This window comes from Rousettus aegyptiacus, unplaced genomic scaffold, assembly GCF_014176215.1.
Source record: "Rousettus aegyptiacus isolate mRouAeg1 unplaced genomic scaffold, mRouAeg1.p scaffold_m13_p_2, whole genome shotgun sequence".
Classification (NCBI taxonomy): domain Eukaryota; kingdom Metazoa; phylum Chordata; class Mammalia; order Chiroptera; family Pteropodidae; genus Rousettus; species Rousettus aegyptiacus.
Window position 1 is genome coordinate 122,410,778 of NW_023416295.1, and position 27,693 is coordinate 122,438,470.

Sequence of the window (27,693 nt, forward strand, 5' to 3'; positions counted from 1 at the left end):
AAATGGATCATGATTTGGATAATAAATTAAATGGACACTTGAGCTTTGCCACTCTAAATTTTTTATCTCTTCTGAGGGTCCTTTACCAATGTGTAGTGAAGATATACCTCCTCTTTTTATTTAGCTTTCAGATGCACACTTATTGGATTAAACTCACTCTCATTCATTCATTCTCTCTCTCTCTCTCTCTCTCTCTCCTCCTCCTCCCTCCCCCCCCCCCACTTTCCCCCTGCCGTGTCTATCTGTCTGTTTGTCTATCTCTCTCTCTCATACACACACCACTAAAAATGTTCTCTCAATGACTACTTTTTAAGTGTAATTTAAGAAAAATGTTGTCTTAAATGCAACATAATGTGCAAAGATACCTGCCCACAGTATCTTTGCCAGAGGACAGAGCTTTACATTATGATGCTAAGCACAGTCCATTCCCCAATGGGGCTCATTGCTTGGTGTTTCCAAAAAACAGAGATGTGGTGGTAACCTTTTATTTCCAAAGCTTTGAAAACATTTTTCTTCCTTTTCAACTGATCACATTTTAAAGCAAGTTATCCTCTCTCATCAGTTTCTGTAAACAAAGGGTAACTGGTAAAATAATTTGCTTTCTTTCTTTTTTTTTTTTTGGTATAAAGCAAATTCGCAGAAGCAAGTAGGGGTGGATAATAATGGAGGACGGTTATTCTTCTAGTTACAAGTGGACATTGGTATTCACATTTCCCAACAGAAGAAATTGATGCTTAGAGCAATTACATAATTCATTCAAGACACAGCTATTAAGAAGGCTGGGACTGATCTAATTCCATATCTTGTATCCTGAATCGGTTCTCTGTGCTGCCTCTAGCCATAGTTTGTTCAATGTTTATCTTCTCCACTAAGGCAGAAACTGCCTTTTCTGTGTTTAGCATACCATGGGCCTTTAATAAATGTTAAATGAATGAATGATGAAGTCATGCATGAAAGAGAGAAGGAATAAGAATGAGAACTAGTGTGAGAGGGAGTCACAGTATTGGATCAGAAAAGCAAAGTCAAGAATGGGGACAAGTGCCTGTCAGTAAATGTTGATGAGGAATCTTTAGGACTCTAAGAATCCTTGGTGAGAAGCCAGTGTAGCACTGGGGGATGGAAATAATGAGGCAAAAATATTTGAGAGTTAAGGTTTGGTGGCAGAACAATTTGACAGTTTTTTCTGACCAGATTTCTTGCCCCTTAGGCTAGAGAGGCAGTACAGGGCAGTGGTCAGTGTTGTGGCACAATCAATTCTAAGACCCAAGGAACCAATTGAGATGAATTATGAGCCTTTATTAGCCGGCTGGCGACTGACTCTCTACCATGCAGAGTTAGAGGAGATCAGCCCCAAGCTCCCAAAAGAGGCAGTTTATAAAGCCTAGGACCACACCCTGGTTAACATCAAACAAGCAAGCAGATTACAGAAGTAGAAGTTGGCTCACTTGAAAATTTTCCACTCTTGACATTTCTCACTGGTTTTTAGGGGAATTCAAATCATTGATTCGTTAACCTGGAGTGGTGGGTAGTGAGTTCTGAGAACCATGAGTTTCACTGCCTGCACCCCGTTTTGACAGACGTAGTTAACCAATTAATTTTACAAGGTCCAAATAGAAATGCTAATATTAGGGGTCATGCAATAGAGGAAAGCAGAGTAGTTAAACGTGTTCTTATACCAAGATCCTGTCCTCCAGTGTTCTTCTCTGTTGCTGAGCCATTGTCTGACTAAAGCTAGGCTATCTCTAATAATGCCTGAATGATTGGCATGAAAACAGCAGGTTTCACCTAAAGCCATACAAAGAACCCCTTGCTTTAGGAACAGTAGGTCTAATCCTCTCCTATTCTGTAAGACAACTTCAGGTAATGAGTTTACAGAAGTTTCTAAGTGAGATATTGAAGTTTCAATATCCTATAAGTCTTTGTCTACTTGTTCACTGAGTGTCCAGTAGTTGGAATCTCCAGTGACTAGAGCTGTGGTCCCTACTGCAGCGGAACCTGCAATGCCTATACCTACTAGTAAGGGGACTAGGATGGGAGCTCTCTTAGTTTGGTGATCTATATACTGGAAATGTTCACGTCCCTCCCCCACCCCCACCCCCAGAGTAAAAATATACTTGCAGAACAACATGTACTAACAAACAAAATCCTCCAGTACCTTGTGACCAGTAGCCAGTATTGATACAAGGAGTGAGTCTAGTATTACATGCAAACCAAGTCCCTTGGGGGGCTACTAGGTAGTAATAGGAAGGAGTAGCTATGAGGGTAGTGAGAAACTGGCCCTTGGTCCCATATCGCTGAACATGCCCCCTCCTACAGTGTTCGATCCTCCCTTTGGGGAGAACTGTCCCTTGTATGGGTGGTTCTAATACTGCCCAAGGATGTCACGTAAGTCTAAGTGATATGTTGGTTGTCCTGTAGCATTGATGATGGAAATGGAGACAAAAGTTTCTGACCTAGTAAGCTCTCAGTTAACTGGCACAGGCTGATGGGGGTACTGGGGTTACAATCAGAGGAATGGAAGAGGACAGACAGAATTAAAAGGGCCCAGACTGGACCCGTAATAGTCTTATCTTTAATGAGTCCTCTGTCCGGCGCAGGGTCCGTTGTTTTGATGCCTGAAGAGGATGAGCTGTCTTAATCCTAATGTGGTGAATCCAGTGGCAGCGTCCTGCTACCTTAACAGAGGTGGGGGTGGCCAAGATGACAGGAAAAGGTCTGTCCTAGTGAAGCTCAAGTGAGGCAGGCTGTTTTTTCTTCACCCATATCCAGTTACCCGGAGAGTAGTTGTGTGGCTGGACTAGGGGCTGAGCCGGGGCTCTGGTTGCAGAAACTAACTGGTGGGTCTTTTGCTGCACCAGGTGGAGAGCCTGTAAGGACTAGTTTTCGTGTTTCCAGCTCATACTTAGTCAAAGTTTCTTTTAGGGTCCTATTCATCCTCTCTACTTGTCCTGAGCTCTGAGGTCTGAGCTGGCTCCTGCTTGGTGGGGAAGGCTTCAGTCCATCCTGAAAAAGTGTCAATGAACACAAGCAAGTACTTGAATCCAAAGGTACCTGGGCTGACCTCAGTGAAATCCAACTCCCAATGTTCCCCCGGTGCCTGTCCATGAAGTCTCGTCCCTTGCTGTACTCCTTTGGAGGGCCCTGGCTTCACTTATGTGCAGATGTGGCACTGGGCTGATACCTGCTTGGCCATTCGTTGCAGCCCCAGAATGTAATAGTCTCTTTTCAACAGTTCAATCAACTTGGTCCCTCCCAAGTGAGTGCTCTGGTGAACCTGGGTTATATATAAGGTCTCAGCTTAAAGCCTCAGGTACCACAATACGGCCATCTAGGAGCCTTAACCCACCCAGCAGATTCCTTTTTTCCTCCCAGCTTGTTACATAATTCAACTTCCCCTGGAGTGTAGGTAGGGGTGTCTGCTAGCACCCTGGGTGGTAGGGCCAGCAGAATGTCAATTGGCCCCACTGGTTTTTGGCCAGCCTCCTTTGCTGTTTGATCAGTGAAGGAGTTGCCCTGTGTTACCTCAGAGCCCGAGTTCTGGTGCCCTGGGCAATGGACGATTGACACTTTCGTTGGCAGCCAAATTGCCTCAAGAAGGGCTAGTATTTCCTGCTTATTCTTAATTTTGTTTTCTCTTGAGGTCAGTAGCCCCCTTTCCTTATATAACACCCCATGTACATGTGTTGTGGCAAAGGCATACCTGCTGTCTGTGTAGATGTTAACAGTCTTGTTTTTACCCCACCGCAGAGCTTGAGTCACTGCTACTAGTTCAGCCTGCTGAGCTGAAGTGCCATGGCTTAGGGCTTGTGCCCAGGTGACAGTCTCAGACCTTCACCAAACTAGGGAAGTATTGCTGCATCCAGCCTTCCAGTAGTTCCCTTTAGGGCCCACCAACAGACAAATCCAAGCTCATTCTTACTCACCAGTGAAGTTGCTCCAGATGGCTCGTGGCCAATTATTACAGAATTGAACTTTTTTGTCCACCTGCCCTCCTGGGCGAGTCTGCCTGGTGTCTGGGGCTGAGGAACGTTTCCGAGTGGCCGCTCCCTGGATAGGGCAGGACCTCACCCAAGGTGGCCAGAGTTTCAGGTCTTAGGAGAGCTCCCTCTCTGGAGAGATCTCGCTGGGGCCTCCAAATGTTGTGGTGCGATCAATTCTAAGACACCCAGAACCAATTGAGATTAATTATGAGCCTTTATTAGCCGGCCAGCGACTGACTCTCCACCAAGCAGGGTCAGATAATCAGCCACGAGCTCCCAAAAGAGGCAGCTTATAAAGCCTAGAACCACTTTAAACAAGCAAGCAGATTACAGAAGCAGAAGTTGGCCTTTAGCATATCTTTGCACAATACATCTCCTAGAACCACACCCTGGTTAACATTAAACAAGCAAAAAAATTACAAAAGCAGAAATTGGCTCACTTGAAAATTTTCCACCCTTAACACTTCTCCCCAGGAGGGCTCTGTGCGAGTGCTATTATTACCAGGCTAAGAAGACACTGATGCAGGTCAGGGCAAATTCCCCAGGCGGGGAGCTCAAGCCCTGTATTGTGAGAGAGAGTTCTTGACTGACCGTAGGAAAGAATTCAAATGCATGCCGGAGTCAGTGTTAGAAAGAAAGTTTATTAGAGAAGGGGTAACAATCCATAGATTGAGAAAGCAAAGACAAGAGAAAGCAAAGCCAAAAAAAAAAAAAAAAAGCAAAGAAAAAAATCCCCAGCCTTTGATTCATAGGTTACCATGGTTTTAGCCACAGGGAATGAATGATTTCATTTTGTGTAGGCCCCAACTTAAAGACTCTATTTTCCCTTCATGGTATGGGTAAAAGGTTAGTTTAGCAATCCCAGCAGAAATCTTCCTTTGTTCTGTAGGTTTCCTCATGGTCAGCTGCAGGGCTGATCAGCATACTGCAGTCTCTGAATGTAGCTGGATTTAATGATTTAGTTCTCTTGCCTCCTCCCTACGTTATTACCATTAATTCCACATGGATGATGTCATTACCTCCTAGGTCTCCAAGGTGTTATGCAAAGTTCTATTTTTATCAATAGCAAACATTTACAGAATACTTGCTGTGGCCAGATACTTAGCAAGTGCTTCATATGTTTTAATTAATGAAATCCTTACAACAATGCTATGAGGCAGATAGTATGATTTTTCTTTTTTCTTTTCTTTTCTTTTCTTTTTTTTTTTTTTTTTACCGATGAGGAAACTGAGACATAGTGAGGTTAAGTAACTTGTGAAAGGTTAGGCAGGAAGTAAGTGGCAGAGCTGGAATTTGAATCCAAGTAGTCTGGCTCTAGCATTTGTGTTCTCACCTATCATGTAGCTATCTATGTTACTGACTCTTAGATAAGAAAGTAACTTGCTAAGGACCTGATTCATAAGTTAGTTTCACTGAAAACCATTCGCCACCTGTCATGTCTCATCCTGAAGAATGTGTTCACAAGGATAATTGGAGTCCCTGGATTTGTAGTAACAATAATAATAGCCAGTGATCACTGAGCACTGTCTGCATGCTGAACACAGAGCTGAGCTTTACCTGCTTTCTCTTAATTTTCCCAACAATAAAATAGATTTATTATTATTGTTTCATAGATGAGGAAACTGAAGCTTAGCTGCAAGTAATTTGCTCAAAGTCACACAGCTAGTAACAGCTGTGAAAAAGCCGGCATCTGTCTCATTTCCTCTTGTAATTACCAGACACTCCTGCTTCCCACCAGAAGGCTGCTTTAGCCTTTGATTCATTAATTAGTTTGGCTGAATGGTATCCATTTTACGCTGCCCAGGAGGGCATGTTACTGTACATACTCACTTTGCTTTCAGGAGAAAAAGGCAAATTACCAAAAGAACATATTAACACCAGGGACCTCTTAAAGAAAATAAATTCGTGGGATGTCACTTGGTCAGGATCCACTACATTTCACACTATGTCTTGGGTTTTTTGCATCTGCATAAAGCTACACTCCAACACACCCCAGATTCGTGGCTAAGAATAATACCTAAAAGTTAAATGATGTCTAGCAGATATTGTTTAAAGCAGCAAAGTAAGTGTTTTAAAAAGCTTTACAGGAATAATAGAAATATTTTAATTAGAAATATTTTATTAGAAATATTTTAATATAGGGTTTTGGATAGTATACACAGTATGGTTAAATATATACATATGTGAACAGAAACATACCTATCTATATTGTTATTAAACATGTATATAATATTATAAAAATTTATAACCAGAAGGGAGTTCAGAAATCACCTAGTTCTGACCAGGAAACTAAGTGAGGCCGGCATTGCTGAGGTGGCTTGGCAAGCTTTCAGGCATCTTGCAAAATTTAGATTAAGCGTCATCTTTATGAATTCTTTCCTGATCTTCTTATACCTGCCCTTCTCTGGGTGAAAATGGCTTTTTTTTTTTTTAATAGTATATTCTGTGGCTATTTTAATCATGGCTCCTTTATCAATTCTACTTTTCATGTGCGTGGCTCTCTCCCTTTATAGCTTTCCAAGCTCCTTGAAAGCAGGGATGGTCATTCCTTTGACTTTATATTCTCGGGAGCTAGCACAATGTCTGGAACTTAATCAGCGATGGACAGATCTTCGATATGTGAATGAGTTGGCAGAGGTCTCCTGGTTAGTTAGGAGTGGAGTGCAAAAAAAGACACAGATTTCCCAACTTACCAGGAACCAATGACCCTCCTACTACACATCATCACTTCTCTATTCTCATTTGATTTTCACATCATAAATGAGTTATAAAGTTATTTTTAAAGGACATATTCAGAAGCTATTAATAACAACAACAAAAAAATCTTAATACCACAGTATAAAATCCTTATTCAGTGACTGGGTAGTTAAAAATATAGTTTCTCAAAGAGCTACTAGCATCTTTCTTCTAAAAACTAAAATGTTTTAAAAACTAAAAACATTTTAGAAGAAGATAAGCCTGAAGTCTGCCTTAATAACAACTTAGGATTTATATCCTTTGATCTAGAATGACACTCAGAACCTGAATATTCCGTATTGAAACTGCTGAAGTACAGAAGAAAGATAACCTAAATTTGCTTTTCATGTCAATCACCGCATACAGAGCAATCTTTCCATGTGTGAGAAAAAATTTTGTTGAAGGCAGTGATTTCATTTTTTCTTGAATAATACTGATTTATTCTGTTTGTAGGTATCTTTTTGGCTTCAAAGAATACCCCAGATGTAGAAAACATCTTACTATGGGCATGGAATTATCAATCTGCAAAATTAGACATGGGAAATAGAAGTTCATCCTTTTCTCAAGGGATAATTGTTTCCTGAAATTAAATGACTTTGGTGTCTCTATCCATCTAGATTTGTACATAGCACACCATATCCTACCTTTTTAGAGTGGAAAAGAAACTTAGAGATCCTTCTGATTTTTTAGTTAAGGAAACCGAATTCTAAATAAGTAAAGTGACTGTCAAAGAATTGTCCTGACCAACCTGGGCAAAAAAATCAAGATCTCCTGGGTCAGAGTACAAAGACACATGACTTCTCTGATGAATACTTTTGCTGATTACATTAGGCTTTCATTTCATTGGACAGAATACTACTTGTTGAAATACATTTAGCTAACATCACATGAAATGTTCTGCTATCATATATGGCTAAGTTTTTTAATTTTATGAATTGTGATCGATTTAGCAAAGGTTAAAGAGTTTGTGGTAGTACTAGAAACAGAACCTAGGGCTTCTGACATCACAACCTGGGCCTCACTGAGTGTTTCCCTCCTCCTGAAACCTTACTTGGCTCTCAGAAAGAACAAATTAAGAACACGGACCCACATATCCACAAACTGGCAATGTCAATGTTTTTAAAAATTTCTAGTAAGTTCATCTAAGCCTGGACTTGAAAAATGATTACCGTTTTTTTTTTCTCTTTTTTGAAAACTCTTGTGATGAACCATTTATTTATTCATTTATTCACAAAGCATATTGATTTTTCTATTATAGATCTCAAACTGTGCCTCCGGCTGGGGAATCAGGAATGAATGATCATGAATGTGAGCCTCACAATTTAGTAGAAGAAAATAAATAGTAAATACAGAAAACTGTTACAAGTGTTGCAGAAAAAGTAAGAAAAATTTAGTCAGAGGTGGGAAGAGTTGTCTAGTCTACTTGAGGGATTGGTTAACAGCTTCATGGAGTAAATGTTACAATGTTCTGAACTTGAAAGATGGGGTAGGTATTTCCTAGGGTGTACAGAGTGGGGTAAGGAGTCAAGAAAGAGTAAGAGGTGGCCTGACTACAGATAAGATTCTAAAAATAGTTTATATGACTTGAGTGTGGAGTGTAACAAGAGTGTACAGAAAAGCGAGGCTGGAAAAGTCAGAGATGGGCTGATGGAAGAATGCTTGGGCTACGCCTAAGAATTTGAAGTCATTCTTTGAATTACGATGAGCCAAGAATGGTTTTATACCCTGGACTTAATTTTAGAAAGATCTACCACATTAGAATGTGTGTCTTTATGTGCATGTAAAGGAACAAGCTAGGAAATAAAAAGACTAGTCAGGGTCCCCTCATGATTATGCCAAAAGAAGATGCTAAGGATGCCTAAGTCAAGTCAATAGAGGGAAGGTTGTGGAAGAGTGAGGGAAATTGAGGTGAACAGGAAGCAGAATGAGAGGAATTTGGTGAGCAAAGAGATGTGGAGGTAGGTAATAGAAGTGACATTGAACTGGGAATTAAGAGAGCTGAGTTCTAATTATAGATCTTCCATACTCCAGCTGTGATTTTGAACTAGTGAATACCTAGATGCGGTCTAACCATCAATTTCTCCTGTGTAAATGGCAAGATAGGACTTTATCTCTGTTATTCTTAAAGTCTCTAATGTCAATGAGTCTCTCTTAGATATCTGCATTATGTAAATAGATCTATGAGACTAAGCTTTTCTTAACCTACATACTAATTATTGGTTAACATATGCTCTTTATCAAATATAAGGAGTTATAAATAATAACAATAATGAATTGATCCTCATTACAACCCTTTACAGTATATGATATTATAATTCCCATTTTACTGTTGAGGAACTGAAACAGAAAGAGGTGAAACAATATTTTTGGAATCACATTGTTGTTCTCTGCGTGTTTTAGTCTGTTACAGCTGCCATAACAAAATATCAGACACTGGGTGGCCTAAAAACAACAGAAATGTATTTCTCACAGTTTTGGAGGCTAAAAGTTCAAGATCAAAATGCCAGCATGGTCAAGGGGGAGCCGTTTTCTGAGTTGCAGACATCATGTGTCCTCACGTTGCAGAAGAGATGAGCCTCTTTTATAAGGGCACTAAACCTAATCATTTTCTAAAGGTCCTGCCTCTTAATACCATCTCCTTGGGCATTAGGTTTTCATCATATGAATTTGGAGGGGACACAAACATTCAGACCATAGCACTGCTCTTTGTAATCACTGTGTAATTTCCCTTAAAGTGTAGTCCTACTTGGACTGTACCCAATTCCTTCTCAGGTCCATCAATAGGAATATTATTGCATATTAGTTAATACTTTCTGTTGTAACAGGTATACCCCTAAATATCATTGGCTTAACATAGCCTAAGTTTATTTCTGGTGTATGTGAAACCAGATAGTGTTAGGGGATGGATCTCTTCTCTACATAGTCATTCAGGGACTCTGGTTGATAGTGGCTCTTCAAGGTTACCTTTGGTACTGACCTCTACTTGAAAGCGGAAGAGAGAGTGGCTAATGAAGCAGAAAGTTTTTATGAGCGTGGTCTTGAAGAAGTATAACTCATTTCCCACCACGTTCCATGTGTCACATGCAAGGGAGACTAGAAAATGTAGTCTAGGTGTGTGTCCAGGAGGAAAGAAAAAGGAGACTTGGTGAATAGGTAGCACTGTCTTTTAAAGCTGGGACTTGAACCTATACTATCTGACTTCAGAATCCTCACTGTTCTGTATTATCTTTTGTACTTGAATGTGCTCATGGAATCAACAGTAATTAAACTGGTTCGTACATAAAACAATATGAGGATGTAGGATGACTTTATAGTGAATAATACTCATGTATTATAACTGTAAAGATTCATGACCTCATTTATATAAAAAATATAAATTTCACAGACTCCCTTCTCAGTTTTTCTTCAGGTTCAGCGACTCAATGAAGTTAATTTATGTTAGTTTGAGGCAATTAAAAACATCTGTTTACTTTGACTTTCATTTTCTTTACCCATTCTAATGAAACTTAATCATTTCATAAACTAATAGAATTTTAGAGTTGGAAGGAATCTTTAAATTTACTCTAAAACTAGTCTGATTCTTTCATCTTATAGATGAGGAAAGGGACCCAGAGATCTAAACGACTTATTCAACATTACACTCTTCAGGCACAGAAAACTATGCATTAGGGCCAAAATATCCCATCTTTCTTTTCACTGCTCTCTCTACTCACTGTCATTTTTCTCAGGAATCACTTGGGCTGTACTGTTGTCCTCCTTAGGAACACTTACAGGAATATTAATCATTAAAGAACAGTGTGACTTCTATAGTGTTTAGGGGCTGGGGATAATCTGATCCTTCACGTGTGTGTGTGTGTGTGTGTGTGTGTGAGAGAGAGAGAGAGAGAGAGATAGAGAGAGAGATAGATTGAGAGATTAAGCCAAAAATCTTCTTTTAGCCTTTGCCATTAGAAACATTAAAAAAGTATAATGGACCATATTCCCTTCACAGTAATTTGAAATGGCTTTAAAGTCATCATTCAGAATGTCAGTTTTCACTATGAGGTTACAGCAGAAGGTATGACTGTTGGATTCTGAATTTCCTGGGTCCTAGGTTGAAGGTGTAAACTTGTCTCTTGCTCTTAGAAGTGGGGGTAATGAAAACTTCTGCTAATTAGCTTTTAATTTTAACTTTAATTTTAAAAAGACAGTACCCTAGTCAGCACATTTTTGGGGTCAAGGAACAGAGACATCATCGAGTTGCCTCAGGAAAAAAGGGGCCTGTTGAAATCTGTACAATATTTCAGGAATTCAGGAAAATTTTCAGGAATACGGAGACATCAAGGCAGCTGGCATCGTATCTCTCACCCCTCTTTGCACCTGCGCCTTGTTCCCTCTCGTGTCTGCTTCCTCTGAGTCCCTGTCATCACCATGGGGTGCACAAAGCTCAATTATCATCTGATGCAAGATGACTTTTGGGTTCAAATGCCTATTTCTATGTGACATTTCTGTGACTTTTAGTCCAAATTTCTAGAGAAATGGATCTGATCCGTCTCATTCTTTTTCCTAGTAGGCCTTACAAGCAAAAGTTGCTGGGCAGTTTGTGAAGAGACCACTGTTCCTTGAGGTTTGCCTTAATATTGATTCTCAGTTAAAATGGTGTACGAGATGTTCATGATTAGACTGAGGGGGAACGAACCTAAAATTGTTGTGATAGCAAATCTTCTTTTGTTCTGCCTCTTTTACGTAGACTGGGGCACATCCTCTGGGTGAGAGTTTGCTTTTGTTAATAGAGGACTGACTGCACTGTTAGGGTTATTCTTCTTGAGTGGCAAGCTGTTTTTCCCCAATAATTTAATTTCTTGCATATAAAATGGAGAACTTTTAGAAAACAGGCTTTGTAAAGATGTCATTAGCACTTGGCTTTTTCTTCCCTGATAATCCCGAGCTCATAAACTTTCAAAATTTCATTGATCTATTTAATGACCATTTCTTTTAGATTGCTTTACAAGAAAGTCTAAAAATGTCCCCTATTTCCTCATTCTAATGAAATACAGTGAGAAATTAGCTGTCTCAAAAGTTTTCGTTTCTGCACATTTTTTTTCATTCAAAGTGATTTACAGTAACCTAAATCCACTAACTAGCTTGCATTTTAGATGCCTATTGGTGCATGTAGGTGGCACTTTATTTCTGTTTAAAAGTACTCTCTTGGGAGCTAGTCAAGTAAAATTATTAAATAGGAGTGTATAGAGACAAACAGAATTTCAGAATCAGTGAGACAAATTGGAATACAAATAAGAACTGAAATCCAATGGAGAGGAAACCACGTAGGAACAAATTCACAACTTGATGCTAAATTTACTTTCTTCTGTAGCATAAGTGTCAGATTAATTTTTTATATGGATCTCAACACAAGTGTGTATATCTATTTTTTAAACATGAAATATGTACTTTTATAAACTATACATAACTTTCTATCAGCTATATCTTTATGTATGCTCCATCATTTTGATTTTTATTGATTATATTAAAAGTAAAAATTAACATTTAAATTGCTAAACAATTTAAAAGTAGTTTCAAATACATTATCTCATTTGGTTTTCATAAGGCTCTCTGGAACCATTTTAGATATGAACAAACCAGTTCTTTGAAAGGGGAATAGACTTCTTAAGGGTTTACTCAAGTATAGTTTAGGTGAAACTAGGCTCAGACTGAGGCTACCAAGCATTGCATGTGGGGACAGTGATACACGTCATGCGATCCTCCACATCATTTAGAACTGCAGTCTGTTGCATGGATGTGGAGCTTTATAGAAAAAGGCACTAGAAGATACTGTTTAAGGTGATGGTTTCAGAAAGCAAAGTGCCTGGACTCATCTCTGGTTTTCTCTCTTACCTAGCTATTTTACCTTCGGAAGTTACTTAACATTTCTGTGGCTCAGTTTCTTTGTCTGTAAGTTGGGGATAATTATAGCTTCCTCTTTAATGGTTGCTGTGATGATAAAATGGAATAATGCTTGGCATATAGTGAAAATTCAGTAAGTGTACACATTTCGATTTTTCCCCCCTTATAGTGAAGCTCCTTTCATTAGTTAAAAAATCAGTTGGAAATAAAAGCTTAGCTAAAATTCCTTATAGGATTTCATGCCAGAACACACCAGATATAATAACTTTGCAAAAACGTTTAGGCGTCTTAAGATATGATTTAAGTGGCAGTCTATTAAGGCCATTATTTCTGGGACATTATAGAGTCAATGATACTAATATTGAATTAAAACATAAGAGTAATAAGCGTGGAAGGCAATAATTAGAGCTGGTTAATACTTAGTATCCCTTTTTTTTATAAGAATTTAACTTGTGTGTCTCTAAGTGTCATTTCACAAAAATAGAGGAGGCAATTTTGTGTTTATACATCATATCCAGGAAGGAAAAAATAGCGGAACAACAAAAAGATATATTTTTTTTTTGACCTGGGAATTATGACATTAAAAAATGTTCTTTTTTTCATTTAAATCTTCTCCAGGAGGTCTTGCATCAGTTTACTGTGTTACTAAGAGATTGTCTGGGAAGCCTATGTGTTCATTTGAAAGCCCTATTTGATTAGGTTAGTTTATCATCAGCTCTATCTGAATCTGTGTAAAGAATTCTAGTAACTGCTTGAATTTCTTACAGTTTCATTAACCTTTTAAAAGAAAACCACAGGAATTAGTTTCACCTCTTTAATTGTTTACCATTTATTAAACACATACCAAATGGTGAGAAGTTTACATGAAAAATTGTTTGTCTACAAGAATTTGGTTTTCATTCGAAGATACATATCAGACAAATAAGAAAACTGAACATATGTCATGCTTAGATGAGAATCTGCTAAAAAGTTCATTTACCAGTTTTAAAGTATCTTACTTCACTTGGTATATGTACTAACATATATAAAAAATACCAAACAGTCAATGTTCTCTCTACCTATGCCTTCAAACTCTGACTACGAGATTATACATCCATTCATCTATTTTTTAAAAAGGTTAGTTATCCTCCTCCACAGTAAGCTTTGCAAGCTCGTTTTAATGAGAACAATAAAGACTGAGAGAGATTTTTCACAAAATTACATTTCTCACCAGGAAACTAAACCTGTGTGTCTATGTATCCATAGGCAGTGAATAGGCAGGTTAGGGCAGCAAGGCTTTGGTCTCTCAGGCTTGCTCTTGCTGGTCACATTTATTAATCTCTTAACATTTGGTACCATGTTATGTGAAGGGGAAAATTCCTCTCTTCTCAGTGTACCAACTACCTCATCCCTCTCCTCATTTTACCATCCATATAAAGCATCGGTCACTTCCTTTCTCCCCAAAGAAGCACACTTTCTTCACCAGAGCTCTGACATAGTGACCTTACCCAATGTAATTATCCAATTGTGGAATAATTCATTACAATCCATTGACTATCTAAACAGCCTTTTCTTTTTCATATTTATCCTGTATTGATTCTAATGTAGAATAAATGATCCAGGTTTTGAGATGTCATACTTCACTGACTTACCTCCAACTAATGTATTTGGAAAAATATACCCTATGAACAATCTAGGGAGCAGTAGAAAGTACGACTGTGTAGCCAGAGGAGGTTGTTTTGTGGCAGTAACAAATAACTAAGTTTTAGAGACTCGTACACAATTTCAGGTTTATTTCTCATTCGCAGGTCTATCATGGTTGGTGGGGACTCTGTTCTGTGTCTCTTCACTTGAGAACTCAGCTTGGTATAGTCTCCACTATCAACATAGTTGGTTGCTCTGGCTGGTGGAGAGAAGTGTGGTAAATTACATACTAGCTTATTAAATGTATTTTTCAATTACAATTGACACACAATATTAGTTTCAGATGTCCAACATAGTAATCAGACACTTATGTACCATAGGAAGTGATCACCTCATAAATCAAGTAGTCATCCCCATGACTATTTTTATAACTGCCAATTTGTACTACTTAATCCTTTCTCCTTTTTCACCCATCCCTCCAACCCCTTCCCATCTGCCAACAACCAATATGTTCTCTATGTTTTTGTTTTGTTTTATAGATTCCACTTAGTATAATGTACTCTAATTCCATCCATGTTATTGCAAGATTTCATTCTTTGTATGGCTGAGTAATGTTTCATTGCGTGTGTACATATATTATATATATACACACACATATGTATCACCTTTATCCATTTGTCTATTGATGGACACTTAGGTTCCTTTCATATCTTGGCTTTTGTAAGTAATACTGCAATGAACAGAAGGGTGCATGTCTCTTTTCAAATTAGTGTAAATACCCAGAAGTGGAATTGCTGGGTCTATTTCTATTTTTAATTTTTTGAGCAATCTCCAAACTGTTTTCCATAGTGGCTGTACCAATTTGCTGTCCCAACAGCAGTGCACGAGAGTTTCCTTTTCTCAACATCCTCACCAACACCTGTTCATTGATTTATTGATAATAGCTATTCTGACAGGTGTGAGGTGATCTCTCATTGTGGTTTTAATTTACATTTCCCTGCTGATTAGTAATGTTGAGCATCTTTTCATATGTCTATTGGCCATCTGTACATCCTCTTTGGAAAAATATCTATTCATGTACTCTAACCAGTTTTTAATTGGATTTCATCCCCTTATTGGATGTATCGTCGATAAATGATATTGTATATATCTTTTCCCATCCAGTAGGTTGTCTTCGGTTGGTCGATGGTTTCTTTTGCTGTGCAAAATATTTATAGTTTGATGTAGTCCCATTTGTTTATTTTCTTTTGTTTTCCTGCTTGGGGAGACATATCCAAAAACTATTGCTAGCAGCCTATGCTTTCTTTTAGGTTTTACATTTAAGTCTTTAGTCCACTATACATTTATTTTTTTTTGCATGTGTATTTCCAGTTTTTCCAACACTATTTATTGCAGAGATTGTGTTTACCCCAATATATATTCTTGCCCCCTTTGTTATAGGTTAATTGTTCACATAGACTGATATCCTTTGCTTCTCATAAATGACTCATGTTACTTAGCTTTCATTTCATTCATCAAAGCAAGTCACATCAACACATCTCAATTTAATGGGGTTGAGAAGTACAGTATCACCAGGAGTCCGGAAGGGAGAGAATCAGAAATGTATGAACAGTACTAATGACAACCACAATGACTTTGTCCTTTTGTCAAAGTCGAAATTTTGATATTGCAGGGGGAAATAGTTTTCATTTGTAATTCTTTCCCCACCATAAATGACAAAGATGGTAAAAAGGCTTTGGTGCTGAAAAAATGCCTCTTTTTTCGGGGGATGGAGGGGAGGTTGGTGCAATCTCACTGTATGCTCTTGATCGCAGTAGTACAGTGGGAGGCAACAGAGCCGCAGCCATCACGAATTTCTCTCTGAAGCTGTCTCTGCTCAGTGCTCTGCCTAACAGCTTCACTATCTGAAGAAGCCCTACTAATATCTATAACCCAGCTTCCATTCGAAGTCTTGCAGGCTTAATGTCATCCTGACTTACATGTTTCCTTAAATCACTATCGGAAATCCAAGTGTCCCAAATAATTTATCATCATGGAAATATCTGCATTCTGCCATTAATCCCACCCCTTCTTCCATTTCACTGTGTCCTCTGCAGTGTATAGTATGTGCCAGCCAACTCCCTGCCTGACAGTTTTACTACTACTTCCCAATAAATATACTTTTCCTCTTTCTGAGATATTTTTTAGTCTTTTCAAACATCTCTCATAGAAAAAGAGATGCCTCGTCTCTCTGCCTTATCCACTAGCACCTCCCTGCCTCTATCTACATATCACCCTTCTCTTGGTAAAAAGGATTGTGTTCCCACAACAATCTAATACCAACACCCCCCACATGCCCTGAAACTTGATTCCTTTTACCTTCTCAAGAACATTCTTTTTAAATTACCCATTTTCTCGCCTATATTGACTGTTTCTCTTTCTACCAGATCATTCCAGTAAGTAAACATGCTTTTATGGCATCCATTAAAAAAATTCCCTGGACGCCATGTTCCCATCTGGCTGTTGTTCCATTTCCTTTTTCCTTTCACAGAAAAACTCTAGGAAAGAAAATTTTATAATTGTCTGTATAATTTTACATCCCATTCTCTACTAGACATATACTTTCAATCACGACTTTATTTTCCTCAGCACCTAAAATTTTTACAAAGTTTAAATGCTAGTAATACAAGCTAACAAAGAAGGCCTGCTGTGAGGCAGGCAGTGTTGTCAATGCTTTATATGTAACTCATTTAATTTTCAAACCAATCCCAAGAAGATGGTACAAATAATTTCACTCTTTTAGATACAAAACACTGCTACCCAGAGCTGTTAGGTAACCTGTCCAATGTCACACAGCTGCTAGGAGCTGCTGAGATTTGAATCCAGCTACTCTGGTTTTAGAGTCAATGCTCTTAACCACTAGGTATTACTTTTTAAATTTATTTGTCTTCATTTTTTGAAGTTTTCAACATAGCTGATTGATCCCTCCTTCTTGAAACATTTTGTTCTTTGGTTTTCCATGTCTTTATGTGTTGCTCCTTATCAGTCTTTTTTTGCTGTTTCCCTATTCCAGATACATGTTTAGACTGTCCTTTCCCTTCTATTTGCTGGTAACCTGGCCATGGTAATTTGGTTCAGCCTATGGCTTGAGTGTGTATCTGCAGCTCGAATTTCTTCCCTAAGCTCTATTTCATAAATGGTGCTGCCTGATTTACATCTCTACTTAGGTATCTTAAAAGGCTCTCAAACTTAACACAGACAAAACAGAACTACAGATATTTTAACCCAACACATCTTTTCCCCGAGACTTCTCTACCAACTTCTAATTGCTCAGGACCAATCCTTAATTCTTTTTCCCCTCACAGCTCACATCCTATGCATTAGCAAGTCAAACCAACTCTGCACTGAAATATACCTAACTTATTTCTTCTCTCTAATGATGCTGTTAGTCTAAGTTCCATCCTTTATCACTGCAACCTCTTCATAGTCTCCCCAATTCCATTCTATCCTCATTTGGTATATTCTTTAAAGAACATCCTGAGTACACTTCTTAAGCATTAATGAGATGAAACCATTTCAACCCAAAGGCTTCCCTTGCAATGAGAATAAGAATAAGATCCATTCTCCTTACTGAGGCGTACCAGCCCCTACATGATCTGCCTACATTTCTGAAATAGTTCCCTTGACCTCTCAATTATTCAGCCACAGCTGTCCTCTTGCTGCCCGAGAACATACGACATTTTTTACCATTTCAGTACCTTGTCATTGCTGCGCCTTCTCTTTGGAATGTTTGTCCTTTCTTAGATCATCTCCTCAGAGAGGTCTTCCCTGGGACTCTTGCTAAAATATACCTTCTCTCCCTGCTTAATCACTCTCAATCACGTTACTTCATTTCCTTCAAGGACTTAAAAATCTAATATTGTTTGTTTCAATCATTAACTTAGTTATTAGTTTTCTTCACAGGAATATGAGCTTTCAGAGGGTAAGGTCCATATCCCTCTTTTTCATTGTCGCAGCCCCAGGACTTAAAATGTGACTAAGAACAGTGTAGAAAGCAGTATAATGACTTGTATACTATAACACAAAGCAATCAAGACAAATGGAATCATCCTTGGCTAAGAAAATATTTTCCATAGCATGAGAGGAAGTTTGGCTCTCAAGATTTAGCTTTTGTAGAGACATCTCTGAGCTTGATTCAAACACAGAAAAAAAATCTCCATAAGTATCTACAGTGGCAGAAAAATCTTTGAGACCTTGGAAATATTTGCTTCTTGAAAGTTCTTTTGTGGATTACATGTCAAAACTGCATGTCACACCTGAGTTTCTTAGTCTCACGTGAAGGGACAAGGATGACAATATGTATGATTTGCTCTCTCTCATAAGCTATCTAACATGAATTACTCCAGAGTGGTCCCTTGTTTCCCAGGGGAAAGATGAATATAAATGCATGATATGTTGATATTTTACATTTGGTTTCAATATATTTATCTCTTAGACAACTTCAGATCTCTATAGCAATTGCAATTCTGAGACTTCTGAAAGTACAGTATCTCAACAAATGCTTGATTTTAAGCTATTTTTAGCAGATTAAATTTTTTCTTCATCATCATTTTTTCCCCTAGCACTTCTTCTTCAAACTGGAACCTTATCGTAACATGATAACTAACGTCCAAAAATTTTTACCTTTGTAGCTTTGGGCAGGGAAACCTCACAACTTATTGAACTGGGTTTCTAGGCTACATATAAATCCATCCAAGTTCTGGCTGTCCTTGGTGCCATTTGTCCTCTCAGGCAAAACTAGAAGGAATGATTTTTGAGTACTGAGACTAGCTAGAACTTTTGGGAAAATAATAGCAATTTCAAGAATCACCAGATTAGTTTGTTTTCATGGAAATTGTGTGGAAGAATACTAAGGAGGGGGATCCTCCCATATCCTCACTTCTTGCCTGACCTTATACTCACCCCCATTGCAGGGTACTTTGTCTAAGGGTTTGCCTTACTTTTATTAACAAAACATATCAAACAAAAAGGCATAAAAAGAAGTCATATGCAAATAAATGTTCTTCATAGCATCATATACTGCATCTATATTTCAGACTGTTTTGACAGAAACGGTCCAACCACATTTACAAATCAAAGCTCAATTGTGGAGTAAGCATTGCTGTATTTCTAGTTTCATGCATGGTGGGTCCCTTATAGAGCTATACATAATGCACTTCTAATTAAAAAGAGGGGTGGACATGTCCGATGTTTTCTAAAGGTCTCATCTTTTGTTTTGTTTGTACAGCTCACCATGTTAAAACCGGCACTTGTGAGGTGGTGGCACTCCACAGATGCTGTAATAAGAACAAGATAGAAGAACGGTCACAAACGGTCAAGTGCTCCTGTTTCCCTGGGCAGGTGGCAGGCACTACACGAGCTGCTCCATCTTGCGTGGATGGTGAGACTTTCACATTGCCCATTGAAATAGTACAGCTGGGGAATGCCGAGAACTAGAACCCCACTAGAATTGTTGACTGGTGCCAAGCCTGGGGGAACCACACTATATAAATTAGGTGGTTGATATGAGGTTGTTTGGAAGGCATTTGGAAATGGAAAGAGGTATAAAATCTTATGTAATTCTGTAAGAAAAGGCATTATAATGAGGTTCCAAAATGTCCATGTGTTTCTTACTCTGATAGTGTGGAATATTGATTCACCAGCTGAGGATATGTGTTGTGTGCAAATTAATTGGGGAAGAAAATATGAAAATAGTTGATTAAATGGTATAAATTTCTAAACTCATAGATCATTCTTACACATCATGAGAGAATGTTTAGTTGTGGATAGAATTTACATGAGATATTATAAAGATATTTCTCAAGGGTTCAGCTAATTACAGTAGGATATACATCTTTATATGGACCTATTTAAGTGGTCACATTAGCATGGTACATTTCTTATGATGAAGGTTACTGCCCACCGTAAAAAAAAATGTATTAACTCTAATGCCCTCTGATTTTCATGTAAATCAGTGCATGAATACTCAGTTTCTTTCCAACATATTAGTTTTCATGAAGCATACTCACATGAAAACTCCTTCAACTAGTATATATTTAATAGGGTAGATCTCATGTGAAGTGTTTTTATCACAATGAAATACAATTCTTCTAGTTAGAAAATCTAAAAGCTTTAGCCCCTTTAGGAAATAAAAAGAAGCATACTTCAAAACCCAGTCTTTCCAGTGGTGGGGAAAAAGTGGCTTTGTTCCTCTTCATACATCAAGATAATTAACAAACCCAATGGAAAACAATAAATCCATTTTTCTATCTCCTGTAGCTTCAATAGTGGAACAGAAATGGTGGTGCCATATGCAACCATGTCTAGAGGGAGAGGAATGTAAAGTTCTTCCGGATCGGAAAGGATGGAGCTGTTCCTCTGGGAATAAAGTGAAAACAACTAGGGTAAGTGGACAGCCAGCTTGGGAAAGCAAAATGTTTCTGCATTCACAGCATGGGCATGTGCAGTGACATCTGTAAGTGGTGATTGTAGAATGAGAGTATCGTTTTCCATTACACTTTTTTTTCAGTTTTTAAATTTTTTTCATAGCACATTTTCATTCAGAATAACATCTTCTATAAATTGCCATTAACTGTCATGTTATCTAATAAACAAATACTGTTTGTTCCTTCATGAGGTGTTGATAGTAATGTGAAACCCCCTAAGGGCACATGTTAGAAATGCTGGGAAGAGGACCTTAAACACTTATTCTTCTCATGAAAAGTAATCTGAATAAACTCAAAATTAAATAAATAAAATTTACCAACTAAGATTCTTTCATTTTTACGAAAGTACTTATTTTGATCTCCCTGATTTCTGGATCAATAAACAATTTTCTAATAGGATATAAATCTTTATATGGACATATTTAATTGATGTTACCATAAACAATGATTTAAGTGCTCATATAGAATGGTATATTCCATGGGTCGATATGAAAATAATACTCTTCAGGCAGTGATGTATTGCAGCTTGCAATGACTGACTTCTGGGGGATGGGAGAGCAGGGAAAAATAGTTAACTTTATTCTTTGATAAATCACCTCAATGGATATTTTGGACTGGCAGAATTTAAATTCTTTTCTTTGTAGAATTAATAAGTGGAAATTGGGTCTTGTTTTTGCTGTGACAGGAAAGCAGATTATTGATTAGGATTGACTAATTGGGGAATAGAACCTAATAATGGGATAAGAGGATGTTTTATTAAAAAAGTGACAAAACTAGAGACTTGTTAATTTACAATATTATTTGACAATAGCAGTTTTTTCAAAACTTTGGATATATAAAACTTTGGATATATTTGAGAATTATTTTATAATCCCTTCAGGTATATGGTTCAGTTTACCAAGTTACTTCTGTGTATGACTGTTCAGAGGTACATAGAAGTAACCAAATTTTCAATATCATAAATAACTATGTTTTGTCAAATTGTTTGTAACTCTAACTTCTTGACTAAATGCTGGCACACCATTCCAAAATCCAGTGCATTATCAATCCATACTGATTTATTAAAAACTTTCTGGCAATATAAAATTTCCTCATAAGCTGTTTGTAGCATGAAATTTTTTTCCTAACACTATTAGCTCTTAGTCCAAAATAGCACTCATGGAAATTCATCGAAGGTTTGAGATCTGAAACAATTTTTAAAAATACCTGTCTATAAATTAAAATTTATGTTTTTATTACTTCGGTGGACATGAAAAGCTAACATTAGATACCTAAAACATATACTGAACATAGTGTTTCATGTGAATTAGGTCATTTAATCCTCTGAATAGCCCAGCAAAGAATATAACAACTTTTGACAGATGAATAAACCAAGACTTCAAAATGTAAGTGACTTCCCAAGGTCATATAGCTAATTAATGGAGAAGCCAGAGTTCAAACCAGTCTCATTCCAGAAACTAATTTTAATGTTTAGTTATACTACATAATAAATTTATTTCCAGATTTTTGATTACTGAAAATAAAAGGTGAAGACCATGTGATCTAAATTCTCATGGTGAATCGTTTTAGAAGTGTTGCTTCACTCACTGTTGGGCCAAATTCACAATGGTCCAAATTTGAGTCTCTGCTTTACAAAGTCTTCATAATGTAATAAAACAAGAGGCACGAGAGACTGAAAACTCAGGAGTTCTCAAAGACTACATCTAGATCCTTTAGTTTGTTTTAGCTAAAACTTATCCACCAGAATGGATTGCACTTCCTTTTTTTTTCATCCCTTTTGCCCTGGAGACAGCTATTAATGGAAGACTTCACTGAAGATAGAGGATTAATGCAACTGTACATGTTTGTATTAAATTACTTTTAAGATTCCTTTAAATTCTGAGAGTCTATAGTCTTATTTAAAAAGTAAAAAATCATCATGTAAGACAAGAGGGCTTTAAAGAAGGAGTTTCTTAAGTATAATTTTCTTTTATTTTTCTTTTTTTACTTCACAAGAAAAAGGTCGCTGGTGAAAATGAAGCTACTTAGATATTTTTGACTAAAAGAATGTCATGGCATTCCAAATGGGTAGGCAGAAAGTTGTGCAATTATAAATATTAGTTTGGCTCACGGAGCAATCTAAATTCTCTGAGGCCATAAAGAAGCAACATTTTGAGGAACTTCAAGATGGTGGAGTATGTAAACGCTATGTTCACCTCCTCCCACAACTACAACTATAGAACTCTCTTTGAGAACCACATGAAGACTAGCTGAAAAGAAGTCTCAAAACTAAGGATATAAAGAAGCCATGATGAGAGCAGAGAGGTAAGGAACAGGCAGGTACCATACCCACAGTATGCCAATTAAGAGTCTGAATGGAGATTCTGACTGAGAAAGTTTGTAGCAAGTTTCAGTTGGGCATTTTTTCTTGGTGTTTCTTCAGGTATTACCTACCAGTCTCAGATCTAGGATCACAGTTGTGGCTGGGTACAATGTTGAAAATATTTCTTAGGAGAAATGCAGGCCAGAGGGAATGGTAGATAATATTCAAAGACCTACAACCAAGGTTACTCTACCCAGCAAGGCTATCATTTAGGACAGATGATGAGTTTTCCAGACAAAAAGTTAAAGGCTACAAGAAATGTTACAGGGATTTTAAGTGATAAAGGCAAACAGTAGATTATTCAACTGTAAAGCTCATACAAAGGTTAAAAGATGTATGATTACAACAATAAATTAAGGAATACATAAAGTAAAATATGACAAAAGCAAACATGAAGAGGGTGAGTAAAAACTGTAGTGATTTTAGAATATGTTCAAACTTGAGTGACCATCAACTAAAAACAGACTGCTCTAAATATACAGGTTGGTATATATGAAGCATATGGTAACCGCAAACCAAAAATCTACAAGACATACAAGCAACAAAGAGAAAGTAATCCAAACACAATGCTTTATAAAGTCATCAATATACAAAAGAGAAGAAAAGTATAAGAATTACAAAAACAATATAATGGCAATAACTACATGCTATCAATAATTCCTTTAAATGTAAGTGGACTGTATGCTCCAGTCACAAAAGTAAGGCAGGTGAATGGATAAAACAACAAGACACTGCTTACGAGAGACCCAGTTCAGATTGAAAGATACAGACTGAAAATAAAGGGGTGGAAAAAGATATTTCACGCAAATAGAAATGGAAAAAAAAGCTGGCTTAGCAATACTTACACAAAATAGTGGTTGTAACGAGACAAAGACATTTCATAATGATAAAGGGATTAATCTAACAAGGAGATACAACTCTCAATCATCTCCACATCCAACAAGGGGGAACCTAAATCTATAAAGCAAATATTGATGGTCCTAAAGGGAGAAATAGTAGCAGTCAGAGTAGGAGACTTTAAAATCCCATTGACATCAATAGATAGATCATCCAGACTGAAAATTAACAAGGAAATAGTAGCCGTAAATAACATATTAGATCAGATGTATTTCATTGATATGTCTAAGACACTTTACCCCAAAGCAGCAGAATATACATTTTTTTCAAGTGCATATGGAACATTTTCCATGATAGACTATGTTAGGCCACAAAAGACTCAAAAAAGATTGAAATAACATCAAGCATCTTCTCCAATAACAATGGTATGAAACTAGAAATCAATTACAAAGAGAAAACTGAAAAATACAAACATGTGGAGGCTAAATAACATCCTACTGAATAATGAATGGATTAATACCAAGATCAAAGAAGAAATCCAAAGATACCTTGAGACAAATGAAAATGAAAACATGGTGACCCAAAATCTTTGCCTTCTGAGAGGGAAAGACACACCAATACAGGCCTATCTCAAAAAATCAGAAAAATCTCAATTTAAACTTACTCCTAAAGGGACTAGAAAAAGGACTAAGCTCAAAGTGGGTAGAAAGAAGGGAATGAAATAGATATAAAAACAATAGAAAAGATCAATGAAACCAGGAACTTGTCCTTTGAAAAACTAAGCAAAATTAAAAAACAAAAACTTTAACCAAAGTAAATAAAATCAGAAATGAAAGAAGTGACAAGCAACACCAGAGAAATACAAATGACTATAAGGAGATATTGTGAACAATTATATGCCAACAAATTGGACAACCTGGAAAAAGGCACAAATTCCTTGGCATCATTCTTCCAAAAGGAAGCAAGAAACACAATCTGAACAGATTAATAATAACCGCTAATGAAATTGAATCAGTAATCAAACTCCAAATGAATAAAACCCCTGGATAAGGTGGATTCACAGGTGAATTTTACCACAAAGAATATCTTCTCAAACTATTTCAAAATAGTGAAGAGGAGGGAAGGCTCCCCAACTCATTTTATAAGGCCAGTGTTACCCTGATACAAAATCAGAGATACTATAAAAATAATGATAAAAAGCTGAAAGCTTTTTAAGGTCAAGAAAAATATATCTTTTTGAATTTAACACTTGAACATAACTCTCAACCATAAATCTCCTAGAAGAAAACTTTTACATTGTGTTAGTAACATTTTTGGATATGTCTCCCCAGTCAAGGGAAGCAAATGGGACTACATCAAACTAAAGAGTTTTTGCAGAGTGTAAAAAACAAACAAACGAAATCTAGAATGAAAAGACAACCTACTGAAAGGGAGAAAATATTTGCCAATTACGCATTTAATAAGGCATTAACAGCCAAAATGTATAAGGAATTAATAATACAACTTAACACCAAAAAAAACAAACAATCCTATTAAAGAATGGGCAATGGACATGAAGACATTTGTCCAAATGGACATATAGTCAACAGAGAAATGCAAACCAAAACCACAATGAGATACCGTCTCACATTGATCAGACTGGCTATCATTAATAAATTAACAAACAAAAAGTGCTGTTGAGGATGTGGAGAAAAGGGAACATTTGTGCACTGTTGGTGGGACAGCAAATTGGTATAGTCAGTATGGATAACAATATGGAGGTTCCTCGAAAAATTAAAAATAGAATTACCATATGACCCAGCAATTCCACTTCTGGTTATTTATCCAAAGTAATCCAAAACACTAATTCAAAAAATATGTATGCACCCCTATGTTCACTACAGTGTTATTTACAGTAGCCAAGATATGGAAATAACCTGTGTTCATTGATAGATGAATGGATAAGAAAGTAAGTACATATATACAATGGACTATTAGCCATGAAAAAAGAGTGAAATCTTACCTTGTGCAAGAACATGGATGAACCTAGAGGGTATAATGCTAAGTGAAAGAAGTCAGAGAAAAACATACTATATGACTTACTTATATGTGGAATCTAAAAAACAAAGGAACAAACAAAACAAACAGACTCAGAGGGGGGTTTAAAGGATGTGTGAATAAGGTGAAGGAATTAAATAAAGTATGGCATAGAGAATATAGTCAATATTATTGTAATAACTATGCGTGGTGTCAGATGGGTACTAGACTTATTGAGGTAATCACTTCATAAATTATATAAATGTCTGATTATCATGTCGTATACCCAAAACTAACATAATATTGTATGTCAATTGTAATCAAAATTTTTTTTAAACAGAAGCCCAGTTTCCAAGGTCCTCAGGTTATTATTGTTCTACCATCTCCATGGAAATAGTGTAAAAAGTATAGGAGAAAAGAAACATTTTTGAAATTTCTCTTGCACAGTATTACTTTGCCCACAGTAGAAGTGTTACACAGAGGTGGTTCGTGCCTTGCAATAAGAGCAGCAATATTACTGAGAAGTAACCTGATCATGGTTTTAACCACTGGTGTTATTTTCCGCTTGCCAGACTTGAATAAGGTAGCCATGGCTGTGGTGAAGCAAACAACCGCTGAAGCCCTGACTTGGCTGATCCCAGCCACAAACAGGATAGTCCAGAAGTTAAACAGGAAATAGGTTACAATGTAACTGAAGAGCTGCTCTTAGCCAAGAGGCATCATGTTTCTTATACATGATATGTTGGTTTTCTGGGATTATCAATTAAAGCAAAGTTGCCCAAGAAATGATTAAAATTTTGCAGTAATGTACACCCTACCTTATAATTGCCTATATCAAATCTGGAGTGCTCGGGTAAACCTAATATTAGAAAAAAAAGCATTCAGCAATGAGGTTCGCGTGGCTTCAACAGAAATATGCGGTACCTTCCAGAACTGACCGCAGATCATGGGTTGGGCAAATTCTTCATTTAGAACTAAATTTGAACTCACATTGTACTTCCCACTGTAAATGTGAATTATATCCTCCTCCTGTATTTGTACTGGATTCAGGAAACATTGTTCTGACCCATTTTCTATCTGTCCTACAAAGGGAAAAGGAAAAGAATAAAGAGTCGCTGTAGGAACATCAGTATTTTGCATACATGTTCTTGAAAATCTCAAACATTTAATGTGTTTCTCAAACCCTATTTCTCACTTTAAAGGTGGAAAGTTATGGCTGTCTATGGCATCCTTAGCCATCTATTCTATTACTTTTAAGAACTCCTAAATTAAAAAGACAGAAAGGAAAAGTCATAAAAGCTTTTTGATTTCAAACTCACTTTCAAACATAAATAATAAAGAACTTTTCAAAGAGTCATTAAGAAAAGAATAGCCTTTCTGATGTGAAAGAGCACATAATTATATGCTAATTACATAATAGTAAAGTAGCAAAGGGGAAAGGTGCTGTAGAGCTTATAAGATTTGAGGGAAAAAATCTCTGGTAACATTGTTGGAATCCTCAGAAAAACAGATCGTGTTTCGTATCTTCTAATGTTTTGATATTCTTTCTCTGAAGAACATCTCCTAAAGGAGGTCACGTTCTGCTTTTAGGATTTCTGTCCCTTTGCCATTGGTATGGATTTCAAACTGCAATGGTCACTACAGCTTTTATGTCTGATTTTTACCTAAGGGAAAATGAACTTCATATTATACAAGATTTTATATTTTCATTAGAAATATTAACTTTATGAATCATGAATACTAGGTTTGTTTACTTTTCCTAAACTTAAGAAGAAATTCTCGGGGTAATTTT

At 37.0% G+C, this 27,693-nt stretch overlaps 1 protein-coding gene across 3 annotated transcripts in view; it reads left to right on the top strand.

Moving 5' to 3' along the window:
• The window catches only part of TAFA2 (TAFA chemokine like family member 2), a 422,074-nt gene that overhangs the window by 359,743 nt on the left and 34,638 nt on the right, over positions 1-27,693 (top strand). For all 3 annotated transcript variants that reach the window (XM_016150757.2, XM_036237812.1, XM_016150754.2), the window contains 2 exons: positions 19,489-19,641; positions 20,520-20,644. In XM_016150757.2, the coding sequence (XP_016006243.2) occupies positions 19,489-19,641; positions 20,520-20,644 (278 nt within the window). The remainder of the gene's footprint in view (positions 1-19,488; positions 19,642-20,519; positions 20,645-27,693) is intronic.